Source organism: Macaca fascicularis, chromosome 13 (genome assembly GCF_037993035.2).
Source record: "Macaca fascicularis isolate 582-1 chromosome 13, T2T-MFA8v1.1".
NCBI classification, from domain to species: domain Eukaryota; kingdom Metazoa; phylum Chordata; class Mammalia; order Primates; family Cercopithecidae; genus Macaca; species Macaca fascicularis.
In genome coordinates, this window is record NC_088387.1 from 14,531,080 (window position 1) to 14,556,940 (window position 25,861).

A 25,861-nucleotide genomic window follows, 5' to 3' on the forward strand; every position below is an offset into this window, starting at 1 on the left:
ACAGCCCAGGAAGCACACAGGGAAGGATGCCATGGGGACTTCGGTATGTTTTTGCAAAAAAAAAAAAAAAAAACATTTATTGCTATTTGAACCCTGCTTTTATGCTTCCATTACCCAGAAAATGAGCTACGGGAGACACCAGGAGAGGCAGGAGATCATCCTCCTTGCACAAAACCCACTCCCTCGGATACTGTCCTCAGCGAGGGTGGCTGGAGGCCAACCAGGGGGCCCACCCGCAGAGTAGCAGAGGAGGTAGGTTGACCCTGTGGACGCTGAGCTCTGTGGCGAAGGTCCTGGCCTTCTGGTAGAAGAAGAGCCACTTCTCGCAGTCCAGGAGGAAGTTGTGGGAGATGGTGGCTGGCCGCGTGTAGATCTTCAGCTGTGCCTTCTTGTTGCCCAGGTCCACGGCGGCTGCCAGTGCCAGCTGGTAGTACCCAGCTGCATCAAACGGGTCCTGAAGGGGACAGGTCATGGTCAGCAAAAGGGGGACTCAGAACCCGTCTTCCCAGAGGCCGTTCCTGTCTCCAGGTCATTCCACATGTCCTTCCGATGCTGGCTCGCCCCAGGAGCCCCGAAGCCTGTGACACTGCTGTGGTCTCAGCTGCAGGAGGTGGGGATGACCCTGACACCCCTGGAAGCCTTCCTGACTGTCCCTACGCCCCACTCACTCCAAGCCTCCTGCCCCAGTGCCACCCTCTCTGCAGTCAGTGGCTGCTTTCCCCATGGGCTGAGGTCAGGGCAGATCCTGCCTGCTCTGAGAGTTCCATGCAGGACCCGTGGCTCCAAGCCACAGCAGGGGCACGGTGTTGAGTGACCCAGGCTCCCCTCTGGCCCCTGTCCATGCTGACCATTTCCAGGCCCTCCACGGGCCAGGCCAGGTACAAAACCATCTCACAGGTGTCCTCTCTGGCAATGTTCCCCGAAATATTCACGGAGCGTGACTCCCCAGACATCCACTCCCATTGTCAATGCGTCTTTGGCTCAAACTCACCATCCCTGGGTTGGGATGCCGCCTCCCAGACCTCCTCCTTCACCCTCCCATCCCCCACCCGGCTTCTCCCCAGGCACCTCCTCCACATGGCGGTCACCCAAGGGACCTCTCTGAGACCCATGCCTGGCCTGTCCCTCTTTACCATCTCAAGATGGCTCCCAGGGCCAATGACAAAGTCCAAGATGCAGCAGTCCATTCCCTCACTGCCCCGCCCCACACACGGAGCAGGGGCGTGAGAAGGCCCCGAGTCACCGCCACTGCTCATCCAATGCCCCCTGGCCCAGCCGAACACTGGACTCTGTGCTGGGTGCATGGTTGAGCCTAACATCCTTGCCTCCAGTCTGAGGGACCTGGGAGTGAACACTGACCACACAGGGTGGCCCGGGCTGTGGCAGAGGGAAGCCCAGGAGGCCCCAGACTCAGCCGGGGGTGGAAGGCAAAGGCTTCCTGAAGGAGTGGGGGCTTCCCAACTAAACAGGAAGGAGCCAGGCAATACATATGTCTCTGCGTGTGCGTGTGCATGTGAATGTGCGTGTTTGTGTTCCTGTGCGTGCATGTCCCTGTGTGTGTGCCTGTGTGTGCATGTCTGTGTGTGCATGTCTGTGTGTGCGCGCCTGTGTGTGTGTGCGTGTGCCTGTGTGCATTTGCGTGTGCATTTCCATGTGCCTGTAGTGTGTGCTGCAGCTAGTGAGTGACAGCGTGAGCCAGTGAACACTTAATCCACCCTATTCCAGGGCTCACTCTCATGTGTAGACTACAGGGGACCCCATTTTAGAGGCAATTGGCAAAGATGCTCATTTACCCCTGCTTCTCTGCCAGCCTTCCAGGTCCCATCAAGCCTGGCTTTTTCTCCCACTCCTCTGGGCCCTGGGTCCAGAGCCTCCTATACAAGGAAGAGGGTGTAGCCTTGGAAAGACAGCCGCCCTTGGGGAATTCCAAGGGGGCCTCCCTCTGGGAAGCTGGCCTGTGCTGACAGCATAGTCACGATGAGGCCCAGAGGGCTGTGCATGGGAAGGAGGACTGTGCATGGGAAGGAGGACTGTGCATGGGAAGGAGGGCTGTGCATGGGAAGGAGGACTGTGCATGGGAAGGAGGGCTGTGCATGGGAAGGAGGATTGTGCATGGGAAGGAGGGCTGTGCATGGGAAGGAGGACTGTGCATGGGAAGGAGGGCTGTGCATGGGAAGGAGGTGAAGGAGGGCTGTGCATGGGAAGGAGGACTGTGCATGGGAAGGAGGACTGTGCATGGGAAGGAGGACTGTGCATGGGAAGGAGGACTGTGCATGGGAAGGAGGGCTGTGCATGGGAAGGAGGACTATGCATGGGAAGGAGGACTGTGCATGGGAAGGAGGACAGTGCATGGGAAGGAGGGCTGTGCATGGGAAGGAGGACTGTTAATGGGAAGGAGGACTGTGCATGGGAAGGAGGGCTGTGCATGGGAAGGAGGACTATGCATGGGAAGGAGGGCTGTGCATGGGAAGGAGGGCTGTGCATGGGAAGGAGGGCTGTGCATGGGAAGGAGGTGAAGGAGGCCTCTGTCCCTCGACCCCAACCGTGGACTTTTGTCTCTCAGGTACTACTTGGCGCTTTCCTTTCTCCTGGACGGGCGGAGTGGGCGGCAGGCTTGACCAAGAGAGATAAAGGCCTCTTCTGGGAGGTCCATCCCCCTGGGTCCCTGGCGAGCCCCTGAGCGCTGAGGAGCGTCCCCCTGGGCCTGATACTTGGCACCTCCCTGTCTGGCTGGGACTTGGGAGGCCACAGAAACCACGTCTGACCACCAGGTGTCGCCAGTACTGGGCGGGGGCCTCCCGGGCAGCCCCAGGCCTGCGGTGGGGTATACGGGGCAGGGTCTTAGGGCTGCCCCAGCTCCTCATGTTGTTCTAAGGCCCCCAAGATCTCGGTCCCTGGACTGGAGTGCCCTGGCCCCTCAGCCCGTAAGGAGCACTGACACGAGGCTGGTGTGATGCTAAGGAGGGGCGGTGCCTGCTGGGCAGATGGGTGGAGACACCACAGGTCTCAGTCTGCCAATCTCAGCTCTCCACCCCTGCAGGGCTGGGGGCAGAGGGAGCACAGCACCTCCCCTCGAGACACACCCGACCTAACAAGGCCTCAGCCTGGCTGGCTGGGGCCCCGCCCCACTGCACCTGCCCTGAGCTGGGGTTTCCCTGTCTGTGAACCCAATGGTAAGACACTGGTCCCACCCCACCCTTCCTGGGTGATGTGAAGATTCAAGGTGTCTCGGGACTCCAGGAAGGAGTTGCTCAGTGCAGGCTGGCACCCTGGGCAGGCTTCCTAGAGGAGGCGCCAGGATTTGGGTTGGATCTTGCAACATGGATTCAATGTGAGGATGATGCCGTCCTCTGAAATGTCACTCTCCCGACCCTGTTTTGTTAAATGCACCTTGACACTTGACTGTCAAGACTCAGCTTTGGTGTCACCTCCTCCAGGAGGGCCCCCTGACTACAATCCCCCTTCTTTACCCAGAGGCCACCATTGCCCACTCATGTGGCAGCCTCCCTGGCTGAGACTGAGGTGAGGGTGGGGCCTGGCCATCTGGGGAGCTGGGTTTTACCTGCTAACCTTGCCGGCTCCTCCAGCTGGGTGTAGAGCTCGAGGGAGGCCACTGGGCCATTCCTAAGAAAGGCTGGAACCCAGGCCTCTGGGGTCTGGGTGGAGATCCCACTCCAAGGGGGCCAGGAACACCCCGAGCCCTGCTCCTCCCCACCCACCTTCAGGTCGTAGAAGATGATGTCACCGAGCACCAGGTACACCTTCACGTAGTAGAGGGTCTCCTCGTCGAACTCCAGCGGCGAGTTGCAGAGCTAAACGGCCTTGAGGTAGAAGTGCTCCGCCAGCTTGCCATGGTCCAGCCGGTGGTGCAGGGCGGCCAGCCGGTGGTAGGCCACGCGTTCGTTCAGCCGGTCCCCTGGGGTGCAGGCCAAAGGGGCAGGTGTGAGGATGTGGCTCCCTGGGGCAGGGAGGGCACAGGTCCCTCAGGAGCAGGTATACGGATCCCAGGCAGCACACCTGGCTTGTCTCCAGGCACCTGTGGTCACCCGGGCAGCTCTGGCCATTCCCTTCCAGGTTCCCAGACTCACTTTCCCATCTGCAAAGCAGAACTAATAAGGCCTGCCCCTGTCTACTGAGAGGCTTTGGCAAAGTCGGACTTGGATGGCCCAGTTCTGTGCCTACACATAGCCACCTGCCTTTGCTCACTGGTTTTAACCAGGGGAGCCCAAAAGCCATGCAGTGCAGGTGCTCCCGGGCTCCCCGGCTCCAGGCAACCCACAGACGTGACATCCGACTCCTCCTGGGTGTGTCATGATCAGATCCCCCTACCTTGGGGAGTCAGCTGCATACCTACTATGTACTGGGCCACGGGGCACAAGGCGCTGGGGCATGTGGCCTGCCTAGGGTTCCCTGTCTCTGGAGGGGGACAGACAACCCTGGCACAGCACCAAGGGATGCACGGCCTTAAGGGGCAGACTGCTGGAAGGGGAACTGGGATTTTATCAGCCAGAGAACCGTGTGGTTGATGAGGGTGGGAAGGGCACAAGAGAAAGGGAATGTGCCACTCAGTCTGGCACATACAGGGACCAACGAGATGCCTGGCATGTCTGGAAGGCAGAGGGCACACTGGACGGCCCTTGTGGTCAGCAGCGGGAACAGGCAGAGGAAGCAGAGCTCAGTCAGGCAGGGAGCTCTCCACTGCGTGAGAGACCTCGGGCTGTGCCCCACAGCCGGACGGGGAAGCCAGTTGGGCAGATCTGCCTGCCTGGACAGGAGACCAGGAAAATCCAGCAGCTGTTTCAGCTCCTGGCCTGCAGACCTGGAGGCTGGGCTCTGGCAAAGTGTGGGTCCTGGCAGGGCGGGGGCTCAGGGGACTTACCCAGAGTGATCCTGAGTGCTAGGGCCATGTAAGCAAACTCCAAGTCCTCCTGGGGCTCCTCCAGTGTGGCCAGCAGTGACACCAGCTTGTTGCACAGCTGTAGCTGCAGCTCCACCTTGCGGTTGCCCGTAGTCACTGCCGGGGCAGGGCCCGGTCCTACCACACAGGCAGGTGGGGTCAGGTTTCCCGCAGCACCCACCTTGCCCAGCGCCCTCCTCAGAGCTCAAACACGTGCTTGGAGCTTCCCACACCCCAGCTACCCCTGCACCTCGACACAGCTCTGTGCTCTGGGATAACACACAGTTCAGACATCCAAGTTGGGGGCTGAAGAGTCACCTGAGGCCCATCCAGCTACACCCGATAGCCGCAGACCAGCCTCTCCCACCTGGGCACCGGAGGTCTGACTGGGGGGAGCCAGCACTCCTCTCTGCTCTAAAAACACCACATTGATCTGTGCCCAGGGCTGAGCCACACCGTGAGCTCAGAGGAAGGGAGAAGCCATCCCACTTCGGGATGCGTGCAGACCTGGGCCTCCCACTGATATGCTGTGTGTCCTTTGACATGTCCCTGTGCCTCTCTGAGGCTCAGTTTCCTCATATGGAAGATGGGGACAGGACTTCCCACTCATGGTTGCTTGAGGTCATCAGGTACAAGGGTAGAGCCATTGTCACGTCCAGGCCCCGAGAGTTTGTCCCAGGCAGGGGCATGGTCAATATCATTCCCGGTCAGACCACTTGGAAACTCATCATGTGCATGGGTGGCCCTGCCTCCATTTGGGAGGCCTCTACCCTGCCACACCTGTGCCTCAGCCCTCCAGGTGCCCCACTGAGGCCCACCCACATCAGCCCACAGGCCAGCTCACCCGGTAGAAGGACATGCCTTCCTCCCGCTCCCAGGCCCCATTGAAGAAGATGTCTCCAGCTGCCTCAAACAGCTCCAGCCCCAGGTTGGGGTCGCCTGTGTACAGGTCCACATTCTGAGCCACCTGAGAGGAGACAGAAGATCCCTCAAGACCCACACCTGGCGAGGTGGCTACGCGCATCTTTGCCAGGCTCCTTCCTCTCCCACAGTACAGGTACACTTGAGCATTTTTCAGAACCTGTGCATGAGGGCTGCCCCCACCACTGGCATGAGGACAATGAAGTGATGCTCCTGAGTGCTAGGAAGTGACTGAGCAGCTGCAGCCCAGGAGCCCGACACCTGTGAATCCTACCACCAGGGCTAGCCCTAGCCCACTCCCCCTGCACTCAAACCAGTCTCCGTGGCCCCCAGATTGCTGGGAGCCCAGCCCCTGGCTCCTTTCTGCGTTGCCACATCAGCAGTGTTTGTGGATGGGCCTGGTCCCCTCTTGGCCATAAGCTCTTCATCCCTCTCCTCAGCTCAAGGAGGTATACAGCAGGTGCTCAATAATGAAAGCTTCATCAGTCTCGTGGGCTTCACAATTTGTTCCAAATCACACTGTGTTTGGGAAAGCCTCTGAAAACAGCCACTATGATAGATTCATTTTGTAAGTAGTTGTGCCACATGTCGCTTGGAGCAAGTTCTTCTGTGTGTTAATTGAGTGGTCACATTATTTGAGCATGTGCTGTATACCAGCAGGTGCTGTGCACTGTGAGGGGCCGCGCCTCTGCCCTCAGGGAGAAGATGCTGGCCACCGGGGGAGGATGTGAGGGAACCAGTTGGAGGAAGGGAAAAGGCACACAACAGGTGCTCAGCAGTGGCTTAGGAATGAGTGGGTGGATGGATGAATGGATGAGGAGATGTAGACACATGGATGGATGAATGGGTGTGTGGATGGATTAATGCTTGGATGGATGGATGGATGGGTGGTTGGAATGATGTGTGTATGTATGTATGTATGCGTGGATAGACAATGTATGGATGGGTGGAGGGTAGATGATGTATGTACATGTGGATGGATAGATGGTGGAGAGACGAATGTATGGATAAACAAATGGAGAGATAGATGAATGCAGGGATGGATTAATAGGTAGATTGGTGGGTAGATGGATGAATGATGGATGGATGAATGGACGAACAGCTGGATGGATGGGTGAAAGGATGGATGATGGATGGATGGAAGGATGAACAGGTGAATGGATGGATGATGGAAGGATGAATGGACGGATGGATGGATGAACAGATGAATGGATGGATAGACGGGTGAATGGATGGATAAATGGATGGATGAATGAACAGATGGATGGATGATGGATGGATGGATGGATGGATGGAAGCATGAACAGATGAATGGATGGATGATGGAAGGATGGATGGATGGATGGATGGATGAACGATGGATGGATGGAAGGATGAACAGGAGGTGAGTGGATGGATGATGGAAGGATGGATGGATGGATGATGGAAGGATGAATGGATGGATGGATGTACACATGAAAAAGTGAATGGATGGATACACGGGTGAATGGATGGATGATAAAAGGATGGATGAATGATGGATGGATGAATGGACACTGGGATGGATGATGGATGAATGGTTGGATAAATGGATGGATGGATAAATGGACGGATGGATCGATGGAAGGATGAATAGATGAATGGATGAATGATGGAAGGATGAACAGGAGGTGAGTAGATGGATGAGGGAAGGATGGATGGATGATAGATTGATGGATATATGGACGAATGGATAAATGGATGGATGAATGATGGATGGATGAATGATGGATGGATGGAAGGACAAACAGGTGAATGGATGGATGATGGAAGGATGGATGGATGAAAGGATAGACGGACGAACAGGTAGATGGATGGTTGCTGAATGGATGAACGATAAAAGAATGGATGAATGATGGATGGATGAGTGGATGATGGATGGATGAATGGAAGGATGAACAGGTGAATGGATGGATGATGGATGGGTGGATGGATGGATGGAAGGATGAGCAGGCGAGTGGATAGATGATGGAAGGATGGATGGTGGAAGGATGGATGATGGAAGAATGAACAGGTAAATGGATGGATGAGGGAAGGATGGATGGAAGATGGATGGAGGGATGGATGAACAGGTGAATGGATAGATAATGAAAGGATGGATGGATGGAAGGATGAGCAGGTGAGTAGATAGATGATGAAAGGATGAATGGATGGAAGAATGAAGAGGTGAATGGATGGATGATGGAAGGATGGATGGAGGCATGGATGAACAGGTGAATGGATGAATGAACAGGTGAATGAATGGATGGATGGACAGGTGAATGAATGGATGATAAAAAGATGAATGATGAATGAATAAATGGACAGGTGAATGGATGGACAGGTGAATGGATGGATCATGGATGGATGGAAGATGGTTGGATGGATAGAAGGATGAACAGCTGAATGGATGGATAATGGAAGGATGGATGAAAGGATGGATGGATGGACAAACAGGTGAATGGATAGATCAACAAGTGAACAGATTAATGAATGATAGATGGATGAACAGTTGGATCGATGACAGAAAGATAGATGGAAGGATGGATGGATGGACGAACAGGTGAATAGCTGGATAAAAAGATGGATAGATGATGGATGGATGCATGATGGATGCGTGGAAAGACGAACAGGTGAATGGATGGATGATGGAAGGATGGATGGATGGATGGATGGATGGATGGATGGATGGATGGATGGAAGGACCCACAGGTGTATGGGAAGATGATGGAAGAATGGATGGATGGATAGTTGGTGGATGGATGGAAGGATGAACAGGTAAACAGATAGATGACGGAACGATGAATGGATGGATAGACAGGTGAATAGATGGATGATAAAAGGATGGATGAATGATGGATGGATGAAAGGACAGATGGATGGATGATGGATGGATGGAAGGATGAACAGGTAAATAGATGATGGAAGGATGAGTGGATGGGTGGATGGACAGAGAGTGAACAGCACAGGGGCCCTCCTGCATCCCTTGCCACTCACCTGGATGTACAGGTCTACCAGCTCGCTCTGCCGCAGGAGGTAATAGATCTTCCCTGCTTGCAGCCAGGCATGCGCCTCCTTCTCTTCTGGAGGTCAATGAAAATTCCCAGACTTCGTTTGGTGTAGTCCAGAGCGGATTTGTAGGCCCTGGAATCACTGGAATCAGACACAGGTGTCAGAACAAGGGCTCTCATCCTCCTGGAACCAGTCTGCCTCCTCCCGTGGGTCTGGTGACAGATGAATCTGGCATGTGCAGACTGGGAACGGCCCTCTTGTGTGTGCAGTGTTCTGCCCTTCCCAGGCTGCTGTGAACACACACGGCATGGAAAAGATGAAGGATATCCTTCTGAGGGAATCGAGCATCATGCTGCCCTGTGGCAGGAGGAGTGTGCTCGTCCATCTCCCCTGCCTCCCAGACATGGCCTGTGTCTTCTCCAGATGCACCAGGAGCCGTTAGTGTTCAGAGGCTATCTAGGCCGATGGTTCTCAAGGTGTGCAGGCATCACAGTCACCCGGAGGACTGTCCTTATAGCTTGCTGGCCCTGCCCCCAGAGCTTCCGGCTCCACAGGCCTGGGGCAGGCCCTAGAACTCCCACTTGCCACAAGCTCCTAGGTGACATGGATGCTGCTCTGCTGGTCCAGGGACTACACTTTGAGAAGCATGGCTCTAGCACACTGGCCCATTTTCCTTCTGTGAACCTGAGGCCAAGACTGGAGCCAGTCTCCCGGGTCCCCATGGAATCTGGCCCCTTCCCTGCTCTCTCAGTAAGTCCAACACTTGAGGGGCTGTGACTGCAGCAATGTCACCAGGCCCTGTGGGTGGGGTGGCCAGGGCCATGGTTACCCCACCAGGTCAGCATGCTCGGGGGAAGCCCAGTGGGCCACATATGGGACGTGAGACCTTGAAACCCTGCCCCAGGGAAGCAGGTGAAACAATTGGCTCTGTCTTCTGTGGGAGAGAAGCCACAGGTGGCTGCTGTGGTCACATTTAAGGGGACAGATGAAGGCCAGGAGTGAAGACTCAGGGCAGGCAGAGGTCAGATGACAAAGGCCACCATAGTAGGAAGAACAGCCCAGTGTGCATGTACTGTCTCTGCTGGGGTTGAGATGACCTTTGACCCAACAAGGGAGACTCAAGCTGGGACTCACAAGCCAGCAGCAGCCCTGGGACGACCCCAGACCCACCAGCTCAAAGCATCTGATGCCAAGGAACCAAATGATCCAAAGGAAAGGGGCTGAGGAGGCCCTGGGCCAGCTTCCCTGTGCCCCCCTCCCAGCCCCCCCAACCCCCTTGCCCCCCTCCACACCCCCACCACTGCAAAGCCAGCCCTCACCGCTCGGTGCCCAGGGACCGGTAGAGCTGACTGGTGGTCTCCAGGAGCTGCCCCCTCCAGCACCTTGTCGGCCACCTTGCGGGCAAGGGAGAGCTGGAACTCGTGGTAGATGACACACTGGGTCTCACTGGGCATGACGATGCTGTAGAAGTAGCACAGCCGCTGGACGGCCCACAGCTGGCCTGGGCAGAAGACAAAATGGAAGACGTCAGCCTCCCAGCATCGAAGCGAGGCTCGCTGGGTTCGGAGGCCCCTGCTCTGTGCTTGTCTCTTTCACACCTCTGTGAACCTGGGCCCCATAGGCGGGGAGCCTGGGCTCAGACAGGCCATGCACCTGTGCAAGGGCAGGCGCCGAGCACACCGTGACATGGGCACAGCTTGGTGCACATGTTCATGGTACAGGCTGGCCTTCTTTACAACTCCCAGGGCCAAGGTCCTGGCCAGGCTCGGCCCCTGCACCAGGCCATCTATTTCTGCTTCACAAAGCCCCTCTGGCCAGGACCAGGGCCGTCTTCAGCCTGAGATGATGAGACCAGGGGCACAAGTAGCCCCTGTCGCAGATGGAACCCTGAGAGAGCAAAGCCAAGCGTCATGTCTGCCACACATGGCATCATGTTGGGGGAATGGGGTTCAAAGCCGGCCCCTGGCATTTCCACACATGCTTCTCTCATGCAACCACGCTCCAAACCCACAGGCTCGCTGGCCTCTCCCAAAGCCAGGGCGCTGGGAACGGTGGAAAGCTTCTGATTTTCTAGTGTCAGAAACATTCCGAAGATTAACACTGGAAACCAGGTACGCCAAATGGACATCTGTCACACACGCCCCCCAACAACAGCTGAATACACAGTCCTCTTGAGCACCCATGGGACATTCCCCATGACAGACCATGTGCCAGGCCACAAAATGAGCCTCGGTGAAGGGAGAAGGACTGAGACCAAAGCAGAGGTGTTCTTCAGCTGTACTGGCACGAAACTGGATATCGACAGTGAAGGAAACGTGGGAAATTCAAAAATATGTGGAAACTACACACTCCTAAACAACCAGTGAGTCAAAGAAGAGACCATCAGGGAAACTGAAAATTAATTTGAAAAGAATACAAACAAATGCACAGCCCGGGCCAGCACGGTGGCTCACGCCTCTCATCCCAGCACTGTGGGAGGCCGAGGCGGGAGGATCGCTTGAGTCCAGGAGTTTGAGATCAGCCTGGGAAACATGGTGAAATTCTGTCTCTATAAAAAAAAATACAAAAATTAGCCGGGTGTGGTGGTGCACATCTGTAATTCCAGCTACTCAGGAGGCTGAGGCATGAGAATGACTTGAACCTGGGTAGAAGTTGCAGTGAGCCAAGATTGCACCACTGCAACCCAGCCTGGGCAATAGAGCAAAACTTTAAAAAGAACAAAATAGCACAGTGTATCAAAAACACCAAGATGTAGCTAAGGCAGTGCTGAAGGGGAAATTTATAACTGTAAATGTCTACATTCAAAGAAAGAAGAAAAATCTCAAATCAAAAGCCTAACTTTCCACCTTGAGAAACTAGAAAATGAACTAAACCCAAAGTGAATAAAAGGAAGAAAATAATAAACGTGAGAGTGGAAATGGGAAGTAAAAATACAGAGAATGGAAAAACAAAAGAGATAATCAACAGAACCAAAAGTGGGTTTTTTGAAAATAATAACAAAATTGACAAATCTTTCACCAGACTGACCAAGAAAAGAAAGATGGGGCACAAACGACTAAAATCAGAGACTGAGCACCATGGCTCACGCCTGTCATCCCAGCACTTTGTAAGACCGAGGGGGAAGGATCGCTGAGGCCAGCATTCAAGACCCCCCTGGGAGAACATGATAAGACCCCATCTCTAATAAAAATAAATAAACAATTACAAACCCAAGTTTCTAAAATCAGAAATGAAAGAGGAAACATTATTGCCGACCTGACAGAAATAAAAGGATTCCATAAAAACACTATGAACAATTGTACACCAAGAAACCAGACCATCTAGACACAACAGCCAAACTCTTAGAAGGACACAAACTACCGAAAGTGACTCAAAAATGACCCCAAGGAAGCATGTGGGGTGTCAGCAGCGCCCTCGGTCTCCTCGACCGTTCAGCGCAGGGTGGGGAGACAGGGAAGCATGATCCCCGTTCCCTGGCCTGCATTTCCAAGTCTGAATCCCCCAGCACCCAGGGGAGGGCCTCGTAGGAGGAGGTGCCACAGGCTATTGTGCCAGGAGCCACCGGAGGCTGCAGCGGGGGCTGGGGCGCTGGGTTCCTGGAGGGTCTCCTTCCAGTCACAGAATGCCCCTGGGGAAGAAGCCTGGGTCTGAACCCCCCAACCCTCCTTGGGCAGATGTGTGGGACCGGGGCCCCTTCACACGGTCCTTTCCAAAATCTCATCCCTCCTAGGGCCAAGAGTGGGTACCAGGCCCGTGCTGGGAAATGAGCACATTCAGATTTGGGCACAGCCCCTGGAGCTCTGGTCCAGGCCACAGGAGGCACCTCTGAGTAGTCTCACTATGCCATGACAAAGCGCTGCAAGGCAGAGGGGAGTCAACAGTATCCCTTGTCTCAGCCATTTCCCTGCACTCAACTTCCTCATCTATTCTCTGCGGCCTACATTTCGGACAGCCCTGCCCACCTACTGTCCGTTCACTGCTCGGTCTGCAGTGACTGTTCAATAGCACTCCATGGCTCCCCAGTGCTCTTGGGGAAAAGGCCAAGCCACAGCCTGAGGCCCCAGACCCTGCTTAGCTCTCCAGAAGAGCTTCTCACTATCCAGCACCCAGCCCACCTACTCCCAACTCTGCACCTCCCTGCATAAGCCCTGCTCACTCACCCCCACTCACACCCCACTCATCCCCGCTCCCACTCCCGTTCACTCACCCCCACTCACACCCCACTCATCCCCACTCACTCTCCCGCTCACTCACCACCACTCAAACCCCACCCATCCTCGCTGACTCACCCCCACTCTCTCACCCCTGGGCCTTCACACAGGCTACACCACCAGCCCCTCATCCACACCTATTACTTGACTAAATCCTCTCAACCCTCTGGTCCCAGACTAAAGAGGCTTCCCTCATCCGGGGCCAAGTGCTGCCCCGCCATCACGCCACTCACCCTTTTGTGGCTTCTCTGGCCTGAAGCTCACATTCCCACGCTCAGCACCTCCCTCCCGAGGACCCCACAAGCCCCATTTGTGGGTGTGGCCTGGCACACTCAGCACAAGCTGCTTTTGCGTGAACTGCTCTGTGGCTTTGGGCAATCACCCGCCCCGTGTCCTCTGTGAAGTGGGATGACCAGTACACAGGGCTGCCGAGATTCCAAGCAAACACAGGCACAAGAACTGGCGTTCAGGGCCTGGCTCATGGAGGGGCCCCAAGTCCCAGCTCAGCACAACATGCCTTGATCCCAGGGTTATGTCTAGGGATTCCCAGCATGCAGGACTTTCCATGCTCAAGGCAGGATGGTCCCTGGGCAAACCAGGAAGAACTGGCTGCTTCAGTAGGGCACAGAGGGCCTGGCCCTGCATGGGAACGGCCTGTCTCCAGGGCGTTTGCCAACATCTGCTGCTGGCCATGACTCAGCACTTTCGATGGTGGAAAAACCACCACTTGTTTCCGAATCACAAACCCTAGGTGTGCCCTGACCCAAGTGGTCCCAGAAGGCGCACAGGAGGAACTGGGACACTCACTCTCCACGTGGTCCATCTCCACGGCGACCAGAAGGGCCCACTCGTAGTAGCCCTTGCACTGCTGGGCCGGGCCCTGGCGGGTGAAGAGGTAGCCCAGGAGTATGTGGGTGAAGTCCCGGCCACACTCCCCACAGGGAAGCCTCGAGAACAGACGTACAGCCTCCAGGAGGTAGTGCTGGGCCAGCCTGCTGGCACCCGCGTGCAGGCACAAGGTGCCAAAGTTGGCCAGCAACACTGCCTGGTTCCTCCGCTGGCCCAGGTCCCAAGCCACCCATAGGGCGTGGTAGTAGCCCTCGGCTGCCTGCCTCGTCTGTCCCGTCCTCTTTAGAGCCACGGCCACCAATGTTGGCAATCACACCCTCCTGGTCCTCGCTGACTACCACTGCATCCTGGACAGACTGCAGGATGTTCAGGGCCACCAGGCTCTGCCCATGAAGCACATGCAGCCAGGCCAGGGCCACCAGGGGGTCCACGATGGCACGGACTCCGGCAACAGCACTGGTTTCCACCGACTGTGTCATGAAGGTGATGGCTGGGCCGTGGTAGCCATGGTGGCTGTACGGCTGGGCCAGGCTGGCGTGGAGAAGGCCGCGCAGTGCCTGGCCTGTGCCTGGGGTTAGGGAGGCCAGCGCTCGCCTGAGGTAGTGGGAAGTCTGGGTGGGGAGGCTGTGGGGCTGGAGGGCGTTCTGGAGCACCAGGTTCACGTTCCTCAGCGAACCAGCCAGCGAGTCCTGTGTCCTCAATGAGGCCACCTTGACACAGGTCAGCACCAGGTGGGGCAGGCACTCGCGGCTGTAGATGTCAGCCAGGAGTAGGCAGCAGTCTGAGAGCCACGCAGCGTCTGGGGCTCCCGAGTCCCTGTGCAAAAACAACAGCTGCTCTAGGAAGGGCAGGGCCTCCTCAGGCTGCTTGAGGTGCACGTGGTGCCTGGCCAGCAGGAAGCAGGCCCGGGCCTAGGCCTGCTGGCTCTGGCCACCCACCGCCCACTGCAGCACCAGCTGCAGGAGCTCCCCGTCTGCCTCGGTGCTGCAGATGTGGCCGGGCGTCCCCAGGAGCAGGGCCATGGCTTTGGGAACCACCTGTGTACACTTCTCCCGGTTCTCCTTCCAGTAAATGCTGGCCTGGTTGGCGTACACAGCCACCACCAGGAACAGGTCCCCAAAGCTGCCCTCCAGGACCCCCAGTGTTTCCTCCAAGTACACCCGGGCCTGGGACAGCTTGAGCCTCCTGCTGCACAGCCGCCCCAGGAGGAAGCAGAACCTGGCCAGGGCCATGAGGAGGCCACCTTTCTTGGCCGCCCCTGGGGCCTGTGCCAGGCGCCCAGTCAGCTCCTCCTCGTCGCTAAAGCTGCTGAACATGCTGCTCAGCCATGGCAGCGCCACGTTGTACAGGCCACAGAAGCTGGCCTTGAATCCAGAGGTGTTCAGGAACAGCAGCAGTGATCTCAGGGCCTCTGGATCCTCCCAGTTGTCCTCAGCTTCCAAGCAGAAGGAGGGCTCCTCGGGGTCCTGCAAGCTCACGTTGCTGGATGCTACACAGAGACCCCAGGACGCTGGCTCCTGGGGGCAGCCTGGGCAGGTCTTGCATTGTTCCAGAACATTCTTCACCTTCGGCAGGGTCTCCTGTGGCTCCAGGCCCAGGCAAGGTGGAGGTATTTCTGCAAGTCACAAAAACACCTAGACAGATTAGAGTCCAACAGTGAGTCCTTGGTCCACTTGGGGCAGGATCCCCGCATCCCCGTCCTCTGTGTCCCTGGCGCAGCTTGCCATGAGCCCTTGAGAATTATGCGCAAGGCAAACCCGGGGTCTGGAGCACGTACGAACTCCGGGGACACACAGAACACGCAGGCCCGTGGCCCGACTCTCCTACAAAATCACCCTTCTGTCCTGCTTTGTCGCCACCTCACAGCGTGGTTTTAGGAGACTATGTCAGCTCAGTGATCCCTCAGAGATGCCTTTCCCTTTAGAAAGAATCAAAGCCTTCTAACTGGACCCATGTATATGCAGCACAACAAGTACAAATGTAACTTTTGTCAGCATATTGGGGCCCCCCGGTGGGGTACAGGAATCCATGAAATCCTCAACAGCCAATCAGAGCTATGGATCAGCTCAAAAGCTGCTATGCAAAATTGGTAAAGCCACCGACGGCACAGGACAGGGGTGTTGTACCCATGTACCCAGCTCCGTGCAGGGAAACGGACCATCCCTGCAGGAAGGATGGGAAAGCTTCCAGGCCCCTGTGGCCACTTTCACCTTGGATGGTCTGAAAACCTGAAGCCCACAGTTCCTAAAGGGTTAACAAAGGCCAGACTGCTCCAGCAGCCCACTGGTGTCTGCTGGCTTTGGTGGATTCCTAGCCAAAGCCCCCTCCCAGAGGTGAGCAAACAAGCGCATTTCCTGTTGGAAAACCTGGGATGAAAGGAGGCATTACTGGGAAGGAAAAAACTAGATTTAAACAGACTCTCTGTTTCAAGCTCACATGTAAAAACTATTTTCAATACAAACTGTCTCCTTATTCATCTGTAAAGCCTTGGAATTAAAAAAATAAATAAATATGATTTAGAGGCAAATGTGACTTGACTACACTAGATGAGCTAAGAAATCTCCCCCACCCGGCAGAGGCACACAGCCCCTCCCAGCCACTACCCTGGCCTCCGGGGCAGCTGGAGAGCCACGTGCCTTTGCTCCAGAGACTTTGGCAGAGAGTGGAACCACCCCCTCCCCGAGGCAAACCTACAACAGCCTTCCCTTCCCCACTGGCTTCCCGGGCCTCCTCTGGGACCTTGTGCCTGCATCCCAAATGTACTGGGATGGATCCCATTCCCAGGGAACTTCCAAGGGCCCTTGGTGCATCCACATCACCAGGCTGTCCACATGCGGGCCCTGTGTGAGGGGAAGCGACAGAGTCGCACAGGGGAGACGGGAGGGCCTCCCTGAATCAGCCCCTCAGGAAGGAGCAGACCCTTCAGGGACCTCAGTCGAGGCCCCTGCAACCTAAGGCTCTGAATTCTGCTCCCCGCTGAGGGCTGTGTGGCCTCCCATCTCTGAGGCAGAGCACAGGGCAAGCTGCAGCTTCTCCAGGTCATGAAAAAGGAACCCACAGCTACGTGTGGGCCCCAGCAGTGGAAAGGATGCCCCACCTCCTCGGTCGGGGACCAGGCGGGGGTCAGCATGTTCATTGGAAGAAGTGTGGGACCCCACAGCCTCCAGTGCCAGAGTAGACGGGAGGTTCAGGCCCACCTCAGGCGACGTCCCCCAAGCCCCCAGCCCGCACCACAGAGGGGTGACTGTCACATCCAATGCCCACTGTACTCAGCTCTGTCCCCTCCCCCGGCATTACCCCAAGGCCCAACTCATAACCAGAGGAAGCCTGAGCCACTGGCAAAACCCACCTTGTTCCTGTGGCTGTTCGGTCTCAGCTTCCTCTACTGAGTCTGGCAAGGGAGAAAAGAGAAGCAATGAACACCCCCAGCCAGCACCTCTGCTCCCATGTCAGGTTGAGCTGGTGTCGGTGTTGCAGGGTGAGAGCATTGCAGGGTGCAACGGTTGAAAGTCATATCATCCTCTTCCCTCCTGGATCATGGGAACAACATCACTGGGGGGTGTACACTTTCTGCGATATTGGGAGTAACATCGTCTTCTGTGCCTTGGAATATTAAGGACAATATCACGGGGGGGGCGTGTACATCTTCTGCAATATTGGGAATAATATTATCCCCTCTACCCATGCATACTAGGAAAGATATCAGAGTGGGTGTTCACCTCCTGCGATATGGGGATTAATACCATCTTCTCCCCTTCTGGATATCAGGAAGAGTATCACACGGGGGTGTACGGTGTCTGCGATACTGGGAGTAATATCATCCTCTCAGCCTTGGAATATTAAGAAGAATATCACAGGGTGGATGTACACCCCCTACCATATTGGGAGTAATATCAGCCTCTCCTCTCCATGGATATTATGAACAATATCCCAGGCTGGATGTATGCCTCCTGCTCTATGGGGAGTCATATCCCTTCCAGGATACTCATAACAATATCACAGGGCGGGTGAACACAGCCTGCGATACTGGAACTATTATCATCCTCTCCCCATCCGGATACTGGGAACCATATCACAGAAGAGCTGTACCCTCCCTGCGATATTGGGAGTAATATAATGTGCTTCTTCCATGAATATTAGGAGCAATGTCACCGGGTGGCTGTCCATTCATTGCTATGTTGGGAGTCATGTCATACTCTACCCCCTGGATATTAGGATCAGTATTACAGGGTGAGTGTACACCTACTGTGATATTAAAACTAAGATCATGTTCTCTGTCCCTGGATATTAGGAACAACACCACAGGTAGGTGTACACCCCCTGCAGTATTAGGAGCAATAATATGATTAATTAGTAAACATCAATGATCGATTTTAATAATTATCAGGCTGATCTCGAACTCTTGACCTCAGGTGATCTGCCTACCTCAGCCACCCAAAGTGCTGTAATTACAGGCGTGAGCCACCGCGACCAGCCAACACTTCTTGACATCTCTTTTTGGACCTCAAATTTAGCATGCCAAAAACACACTTTTGATTCCCCCTGCTATAACCCACTCCTCCCATAGTCTTCCCGATCCCAATAACAGCATCTCTAGTCTTCCAGTTACTCAGGCCAAAATCCTTGACATCATCCTGAAAACTTCTTTTTCTCTCTCTTGTCATCCAACCCATTTAAACTCTCCTTTCAATATATATGCCAGACCTAACCACTTCTCACCTTCCTCATCATTTCCAACCAGGTCCAGCCCTCATCATAGCACTTTGAGTTACTGCAAAAGCCTCCCAATCGCCAGGCACAGTGGCTCATGCCTGTAATCCCAAGCACTTTGGTAGGCCAAGGCAGGTGGATCATCAGAGGTCAGGAGCTCAAGACCAGCCTGGCCAACATGGTGAAACCCCTCTACTAAAAATACAAAACATTAACCAAGCATGGTGATGGGTGCCTGTACTCCCAGCTATTCGGGAGGCTGAAGCAGGAGAATCACTTGAACTCAGAAGACAGAGTTTACAGTGAGCCGAGATCGTGCCGTTGCACTCCAGCCTGGGTGACAAGAGCAAAACTCCATCTCAGGAGGTTAAAAAAAAAAAAAAAGCCTCCCAACCCACCTCTCTCCTTCCACCTTTCACCCTGCCCTGCATTCTACCTTCCTCTCTAAAACATTTCAGAAGAGAAAAAAATTATATCCACAGAGAGAGAAAGTACAAATGGGGTGAAATGTTTGGGGAATCTGAGGGAAGAGTATATGGCAATTCTCCGTACTATTTTTGCAACTTTTCCATAAGTCTGGATTATTTCGAATTGAAGAATTAAACAAAGAAAAAAAAAAAAACACTATCTCCCTTTGTGAATCCATCCTGTCTTTCCCCTGGCAACTTAAGGACGCTCTCAACTAACACATCTATTTTTTCATGAACACTAAAAGAAATGTTGCCTAGCTTTGACTTTCTGTGCTTGGCAGTAGAAGTGTGTGTGTGTGTGTGTGTTTCATATATATGTGTGTGTGCATATATATGTGTGGGTTGTATGTACATATAGAGAGGGAGAAATATATATGTGTGTATATATATAAATATATATTGTATATTTACAACGGTAATGTGTGTATATATATAAATATATGTGTGTGTGTAGATATATATAATACATACCCCATAGCCTGTCCTTAACCAGTTCTAAACTTATTCGGAAAAATACATACCTAAGCAGAGAATTTCAACTTAATATGATGAATATTTTGATAGAGGGATGTGTTGCTATGGAACACGTTGCTAAGACACAAAACCTCCTAGATGGGACAATGAATGAACGAAGTTTTCCACCTATAGGCACCCCCTCTGATATCCCCTCAAACCTTTATAGTTATATGCATTTGCTTCCCCCAGGACCCTCGTTTTATAACGGTTAGTCCTAGAGCCTAGCAAGTTCCTACTACAGCTGGCAAACATATGCCATTCAAGAAACAGTGGCGGAGTGAATGACGAGTTAAGAACCACTTGTCAGCCAGTGCTCAGTAATACAACATGCACTGGTATGCAAATTATATTTTTGTTGAAAGCAACAGCAGGATCACAAATTATCTTTCCAGAGAAAGCAAACCTCAAAAGCTTCTTTACCCTACTAAAGCACGTTATAAGAAGTTCCCCTTATATAAAAGAAAACCTCCTCATTCGTTATCAATGGCATGTAAACCTAATAAGCCTCCGCCTCTGATGACATCTCTTCCATCCCCAGGGCTAGATAAAGGAGGTTCCGGAAACCCTGGTAGTTGTGAAGGTGGCTCCCAGCTCTGACAGTCTTGAACCCTGCGGGCGCGGAGGTCACACAGCAGAAGAACAACGGAGGCAAACATCATCAGGCTTCGAGTATGTTTGAACCAGAGACGGCAAATAGGCTGCAGCCAACTGAAAACACCAGAGATTCATGGTGGCCACTTGAGGGGTTGGGCTCTTAAAAAAATAATAATAAAATAAAAATTAAAAAATTAAAAAAGGAAGGGGTCAAGAATCCATCAGGTCTGACTGAGACGTGTATCAGTGACTAACACCCCGTATGGCAAAAGTACTGTGGTGCGCTTTGGGTACTCACAGCTTCAGCAGTATTCAAAGGCGTGTGTTTCCCTAAGACTAAGCCACGGGAATACCCCCAGCAACACTGCCAGGAGAAACGTCTCCCATGGATTTGGTAGAAACACAGTTGTCTTTAACAAATTAACACTGAATAAATCCTGACTTATTAGAGCCTGTGAGAATGGCATTCTCAATGATAACAGTTATCACTACAATCTCCAAACATCTGCGATCCTGCAGGGAGGAGCTGTGACAGTGCAGGCCAAGTGTCCAGAATGCTTCCCAGACTGCCTGTTAAAGAATAAAAGAAATGAAACCCCCTGTAAGAATGTCTTCCCTCACATTTAGCCAGTTGTTCCTTTGTGTGCATCTCTGTGCTAACATGGCCATTCTTCCCCACAGCCTGAAGTCATATGCTAAAATCAATGAGACTCACATGAAGCCAGAAACGTGCAGATGCGAGGAAACCACCACAAAGGAAATGGGCTGGAGAGTGTGGCCAGGAGGATGGTACTTCCTAGGAAGCAATTACTTCATCTCTGCCCATGAAGCAGGCAGCTGTCATTGTCCCCCAGGCCCACGCCAGCCACTCGAAGTAGGTTCTAACCAAACTACCTCCAACAAGCAATGTAAATACACCACACAATCGGCTTCTGAAAGGACACCTTGCAACCAACAAGAAACTGTAAGCACAACTTTGACAAACTGTGCAACTAAAAACCTTGGAAAGGGATAAACACTGCCACATTTTGACTCAAATACTGTTACGTGGTAGCACTGCGATAATTCACTGAAACAAAAGAATGAATGAGGAATACGTTTATATAGGAATCAGAGGAAGCATGACTAATCATTTAAAGAAATAGGTCAAGAAACTGCTACGTTCAAATGCTACCGTGAGACACTGTCTGGGCCTTAGGCAAATTCCCTTCTCTTGGTCCTGTTTCTAGGTTCATCAAAACCCAGCTTTGGACTAGGGAATCTGTTGCTTCCCAAAGCCTTCCTTCTGTGATTCCAGCCCAGATTTTAGGACTGCTCTCCCACTTGGTAGATGAAAGCACTTTCGATGTAGAACAGCAAGAGTACATTTCTGTGTTGAATGCGGCTTGGGACCTACTCTATGAGGAAGAATATCATCATGTAACTTTAAGCATGATGCCAAGGCACACTCTAGATAAGGATAACACATAAGATGTGGCCATACACCTGTGCGTGCCTGGCAGGGAGATGGAGAAGTCTCATTTAATGATGCCGGGGTGCCTGTTGCACCTGAACATCCTCAGTCCACATCAAGTTCACAACGTCCTTCTGACATCAAACCACAGGTTTCACATACTTTTCCATACTTTCCACCCAAGATTAAAATATGCAGAGCACCGTGATAAAGACGCCTTCATTCCCAGCATGTTGGCTCTCATTCCGTAGAATTACATACTTTCGGTGCAAAATGGTGACCAGGTTGCAGCGGCAAGCAAGACTGGGCTCCGTGGGAACAGCAGGCCCTGCAGGAGCCACCACTCCTGTCTCCACAGTCTGATGCAGCTGCAGAGAAGCTGTGGCTGAGGCCATTCACTTTATGAGAGAACCGCACAGGAGGGAAAAGGTAGGGAAGGTCGGGAAGAGGGCAATGTCATGCTTCTGAGCCCAAGCCGAGCCATCGCATCCCCTGTGACTTGCAGGTATACACCCAGATGGCCTGAAGTAACTGAAGAATCACAAAAGAAGTGCAAATGCCCTGTCCCGCCTTAACTGATGACATTCTACCACAAAAGAAGTGAAAATGACTGGTCCTTGCCCTAAGCGATTATATTAGCTTGTGAAATTCCTTTTCCTGGCTCATCCTGGCTCAAAAAGCTCCCACACTGAGCACCTTGTGACCCCCACTCCTGCCCACCAGAGAACCCCCCTTTAGCTGTAATCTTCCTTTACCTACCCAAAACCTATAAAACGGCCCCACCCTTATCTCCCTTCGCTGACTCTCTTTTTCGGACACAGCCTGCCTGCACCCAGGTGATTAAAAAACTTTATTGTTCACACAAAGCCTGTTTGGTGGTCTCCTCACACGGACGTGCATGACAGACAGCTGCAGAGCCAGGGAAGGACCTGCGATGAGAACAGAAAAGAATGTGTCTCCCTGTACGCACACTCGGATTTTATGACAATGTGCGCAGGGGGCTGAACTGGATGCCTGAGAACATTCCTCCAAGTTCTTTTGCTGATTTTCTAAATATTGGTGTAAAATCTGAACTCAGACAAAATTTTTTTAAATCACTTCAATCAACATTTTTGTCTAGTGCTCAGCATCATGTCTACGTGATCATCTAGAAAAGCAACTTCTCTTCTAAGGCTCACAGCCTCCTATAAAGTCCCAGGGATTTTACCAGGGAATGCACCTCTCATTCACATCAAGAACACACACAACTACCATTAAATAAATGCTTAATTTGCTTATATAATTTTTTAAACACCCAGATTTGAAATACAATAGAGAAGATAACTTTTGATAGTTCTGCTTTCCAACTGCGAACTGCGGGTGAAGAAAATAACCTGCCATGATTTCTAACCAGTCAACAACCTGTCTTCCCTGGCTGCAGTAGGAACAATCTTTCTGAGCTCAGGAGGAAAAAGAACCCAGCTGGTTAGGGGACAGACAATCATCAGTTCTCAGTGGGCTCCCCGAGTCCCAAATCCCCATGTGATACGTGGAAGTAAAAAGCTATCAATGACCAAGCATCTGAACACTTATCCCGCCTCGCCATCTGATTCTCCTGCCATGCAAATTTAAAATTAATAAGCCTGCTGTTAGAGAACAGAGTTGGTGCTGCATCTGTCTTCCTAAAATTATGGATAATTACCAGCCCACAATGGCTTCTAATCAGATTTGAGTAGTCCCTTAGACAGGAAGCTAAATTGCCTCAGCCCTAAACTGAGAAGAAAACAGAAACTGGAATGCTCTAGGTTTGATTTTTTACCCTTTGTTCTAAAGTTGCTGTTCCCGAATCTCCTTCTAATGTCTTGTTTATAAAATGTATGAGAAACAGGGAAATTTAAAGACATGATAGAAATGGCCACTTTTTCTAGGTACAAACTTTGTGAACATTATTTTCAGCTGCTGGGCTTTTTCTCCACAAACTGTGAGCCTGGAGTACATTTTCTCCCTCGTGGTTACACATTCAGAGTCAGGGAAGGTGGCTTTAGCAGTAAAGAGGGGAGTGCAGTGAGAAGTGCCCGGACACTGAGAAGGGCAGACAGGGACTCTACCTCGGTGGTCTGCAGCACTCCTGGGCCTTGGCCTTTATTTTTCTATCTGTACAGGGGATCTAAAGGCTCGTGATTCTAGGCCACGACAGCTCTTCATACACACATACGCAAACATCACACGCCTGTGTGAGAAGCTGTGACACTTGGCTGATTTTCTGAAGAAGTTATCTTGTATCATTTCTACTCAAGTACTCCACCTCCTTCCAGACAATTATCTGAGGATGATGGGCTATCCCACAGCCATGTGTGTAACCTCTCCTGCTTATGATCCCTGTTCACATAGCGTTTTCCAAAAGCATTTGGTGGGAAGTGACAGAAGAAAGAAGAATAAGGTTCTTTCAGCCCATTCATTCATTCATTCATTCATTCAACAAATATTGACTAACTATCTATGTGCCAGGCACTGGTGATATAACAGGGAACATATATTTTTGTAGGTAGAAACAGACAACCAAAAAGTATGTTAAAGAGAGATCAATACTCTAGAGGAAAATACACCAGGAAACAGGAAAGAAGAATACGCCTAGCTACCCTACACTGGGGTGACGCTAGCGTTACAAAATGGAAACAGCGGCCGGGCGCAGTGGCTCACACCTGTACTCTCAGCTCTTTGGGAGACTGAGACAGGCAGATCACCTGAGTTCAGGAGTTCAAGATCAGCCTGACCAACACGGAGAAACCCTGTCTCTACTAAAAACATAAAAATTAGCTGGACGTGGTGGCACACGCCTGTAATCCCAGTTACTCAGGAAGCTGAGGCACAAAAATCACTTAAACCTGGGAGGCAGAGGTTGGAGTGAGCCGAGATCACACCACTGCACTCCAGCCTGGGTGACAGAGCAAGGATCTGTCTCAAAAAAAATAATAATAAAATAAAAATAAAATGTAAACAGAGAATAAGATACCAAAAAAAAAGAACATGAACGATTAATTGTAACAAAAGCCTTTGTAAGCTGATACTTCCCTTCCTGGATCCTTGTCCCTTACAAATGGAAAAAAAGGGCGGGTAGTGGGTAGCATCAAAATGATGTTTTAAGATGGCTTCGGGTTTCAGATGTCTGACAGCCATACTCATGTACTTCAAGGAAAAAGCTCTAGCTCTAGAAGCCATCTGGGCAATGGTTTAATGTCTTTTTTTTTTTTCCAGAGAGATTTAAAATACAGGAAAATGTGTGTGTTTATTTGGCTGCTCTGTGCCCGCACACGTGCAAACTGTGCTAACGGGTTTTTCCATGTTTTGCTGAATTTGCCAGCTTGCCATAAACAGGCTTCCATGTCTTAATTGTCTATAAATAGCACAAACACACAAAAATGCAAATCAAGACAAACTGTCCCTTCCGTTGCTGCTACCATGATGACAGCGAGCGACAATTGGCCAAATCAATATGCGGAGACTGAAGCTGTCGAGCAGAGAGCACAGGGTCCACGGCTTTTCCCATAGCATTTAAAGAAACAAGCGGAAACGGCTCTCCACACAGGACAGACACGTCCTTTGTTCTTTGAATCAATACTGCCAATGCCCCAAATACTTTCTCCATCACACTATCTATATGGAATTCAAGTTCCTTCCAATACCATGAGTAACACCAGTGATAGACTATGTTTAGCCATAATGACCCATTAGCATTCATTTTCCTCTAAAATGTTGAAATAACAACATTGAGTGTGGGCTCACGAGGTGCCAGGCTCTGAGTTTGATCTCGTTTAGTTCTCATTGAAATCCTGCAAGATCAGTACCATATTCTCTCATTTTTCATAGATGAGGAAACTAAGGCAGAGAAAGGCTAAGTAAGTTGTCCATGGTCACAGGTATTTAGGAACTGTTCTCCAAACTTTCAAAAGTTAGCTACTGCCACTATTACACATGGGTTTTTGTTTGTTTTTGGATTTTTGGGAAAAGGTCTTGCTCTGACCAGGCTGGAGTGCAGTGGCATGATGATGGTTCACTGCAGCCTCGACTTCCCGGGCTCAAGTGATTCTTGCACCTCAGCCTCTCCAGTAGCTGGGATTACAGGCATGAGCCACCACACCTGGCTAATTTTTTAACTTTTATTTTTTGTAGGGATGGGCTTTCACCATGTTGCCCAGACTGGTTCCAAACTCTGGGCTCAAGAGATCCTCCCAGATCAGCCTCCCAAAGTGCT

General features: G+C 52.2%; 1 protein-coding gene across 1 annotated transcript in view; it reads right to left on the minus strand.

Moving 5' to 3' along the window:
- Positions 1-25,861, minus strand: part of LOC135966722 (SH3 domain and tetratricopeptide repeat-containing protein 1-like) — a 47,500-nt gene that overhangs the window by 18,220 nt on the left and 3,419 nt on the right. Inside the window, 11 exon segments of the mRNA XM_074010884.1 lie at positions 3,720-3,916; positions 4,880-5,020; positions 5,023-5,035; positions 5,742-5,864; positions 8,813-8,898; positions 8,901-8,959; positions 10,147-10,199; positions 10,201-10,328; positions 13,846-14,188; positions 14,190-15,502; positions 17,237-17,278. Coding sequence (XP_073866985.1) covers positions 3,720-3,916; positions 4,880-5,020; positions 5,023-5,035; positions 5,742-5,864; positions 8,813-8,898; positions 8,901-8,959; positions 10,147-10,199; positions 10,201-10,328; positions 13,846-14,188; positions 14,190-15,502; positions 17,237-17,278 — 2,498 coding nt within the window.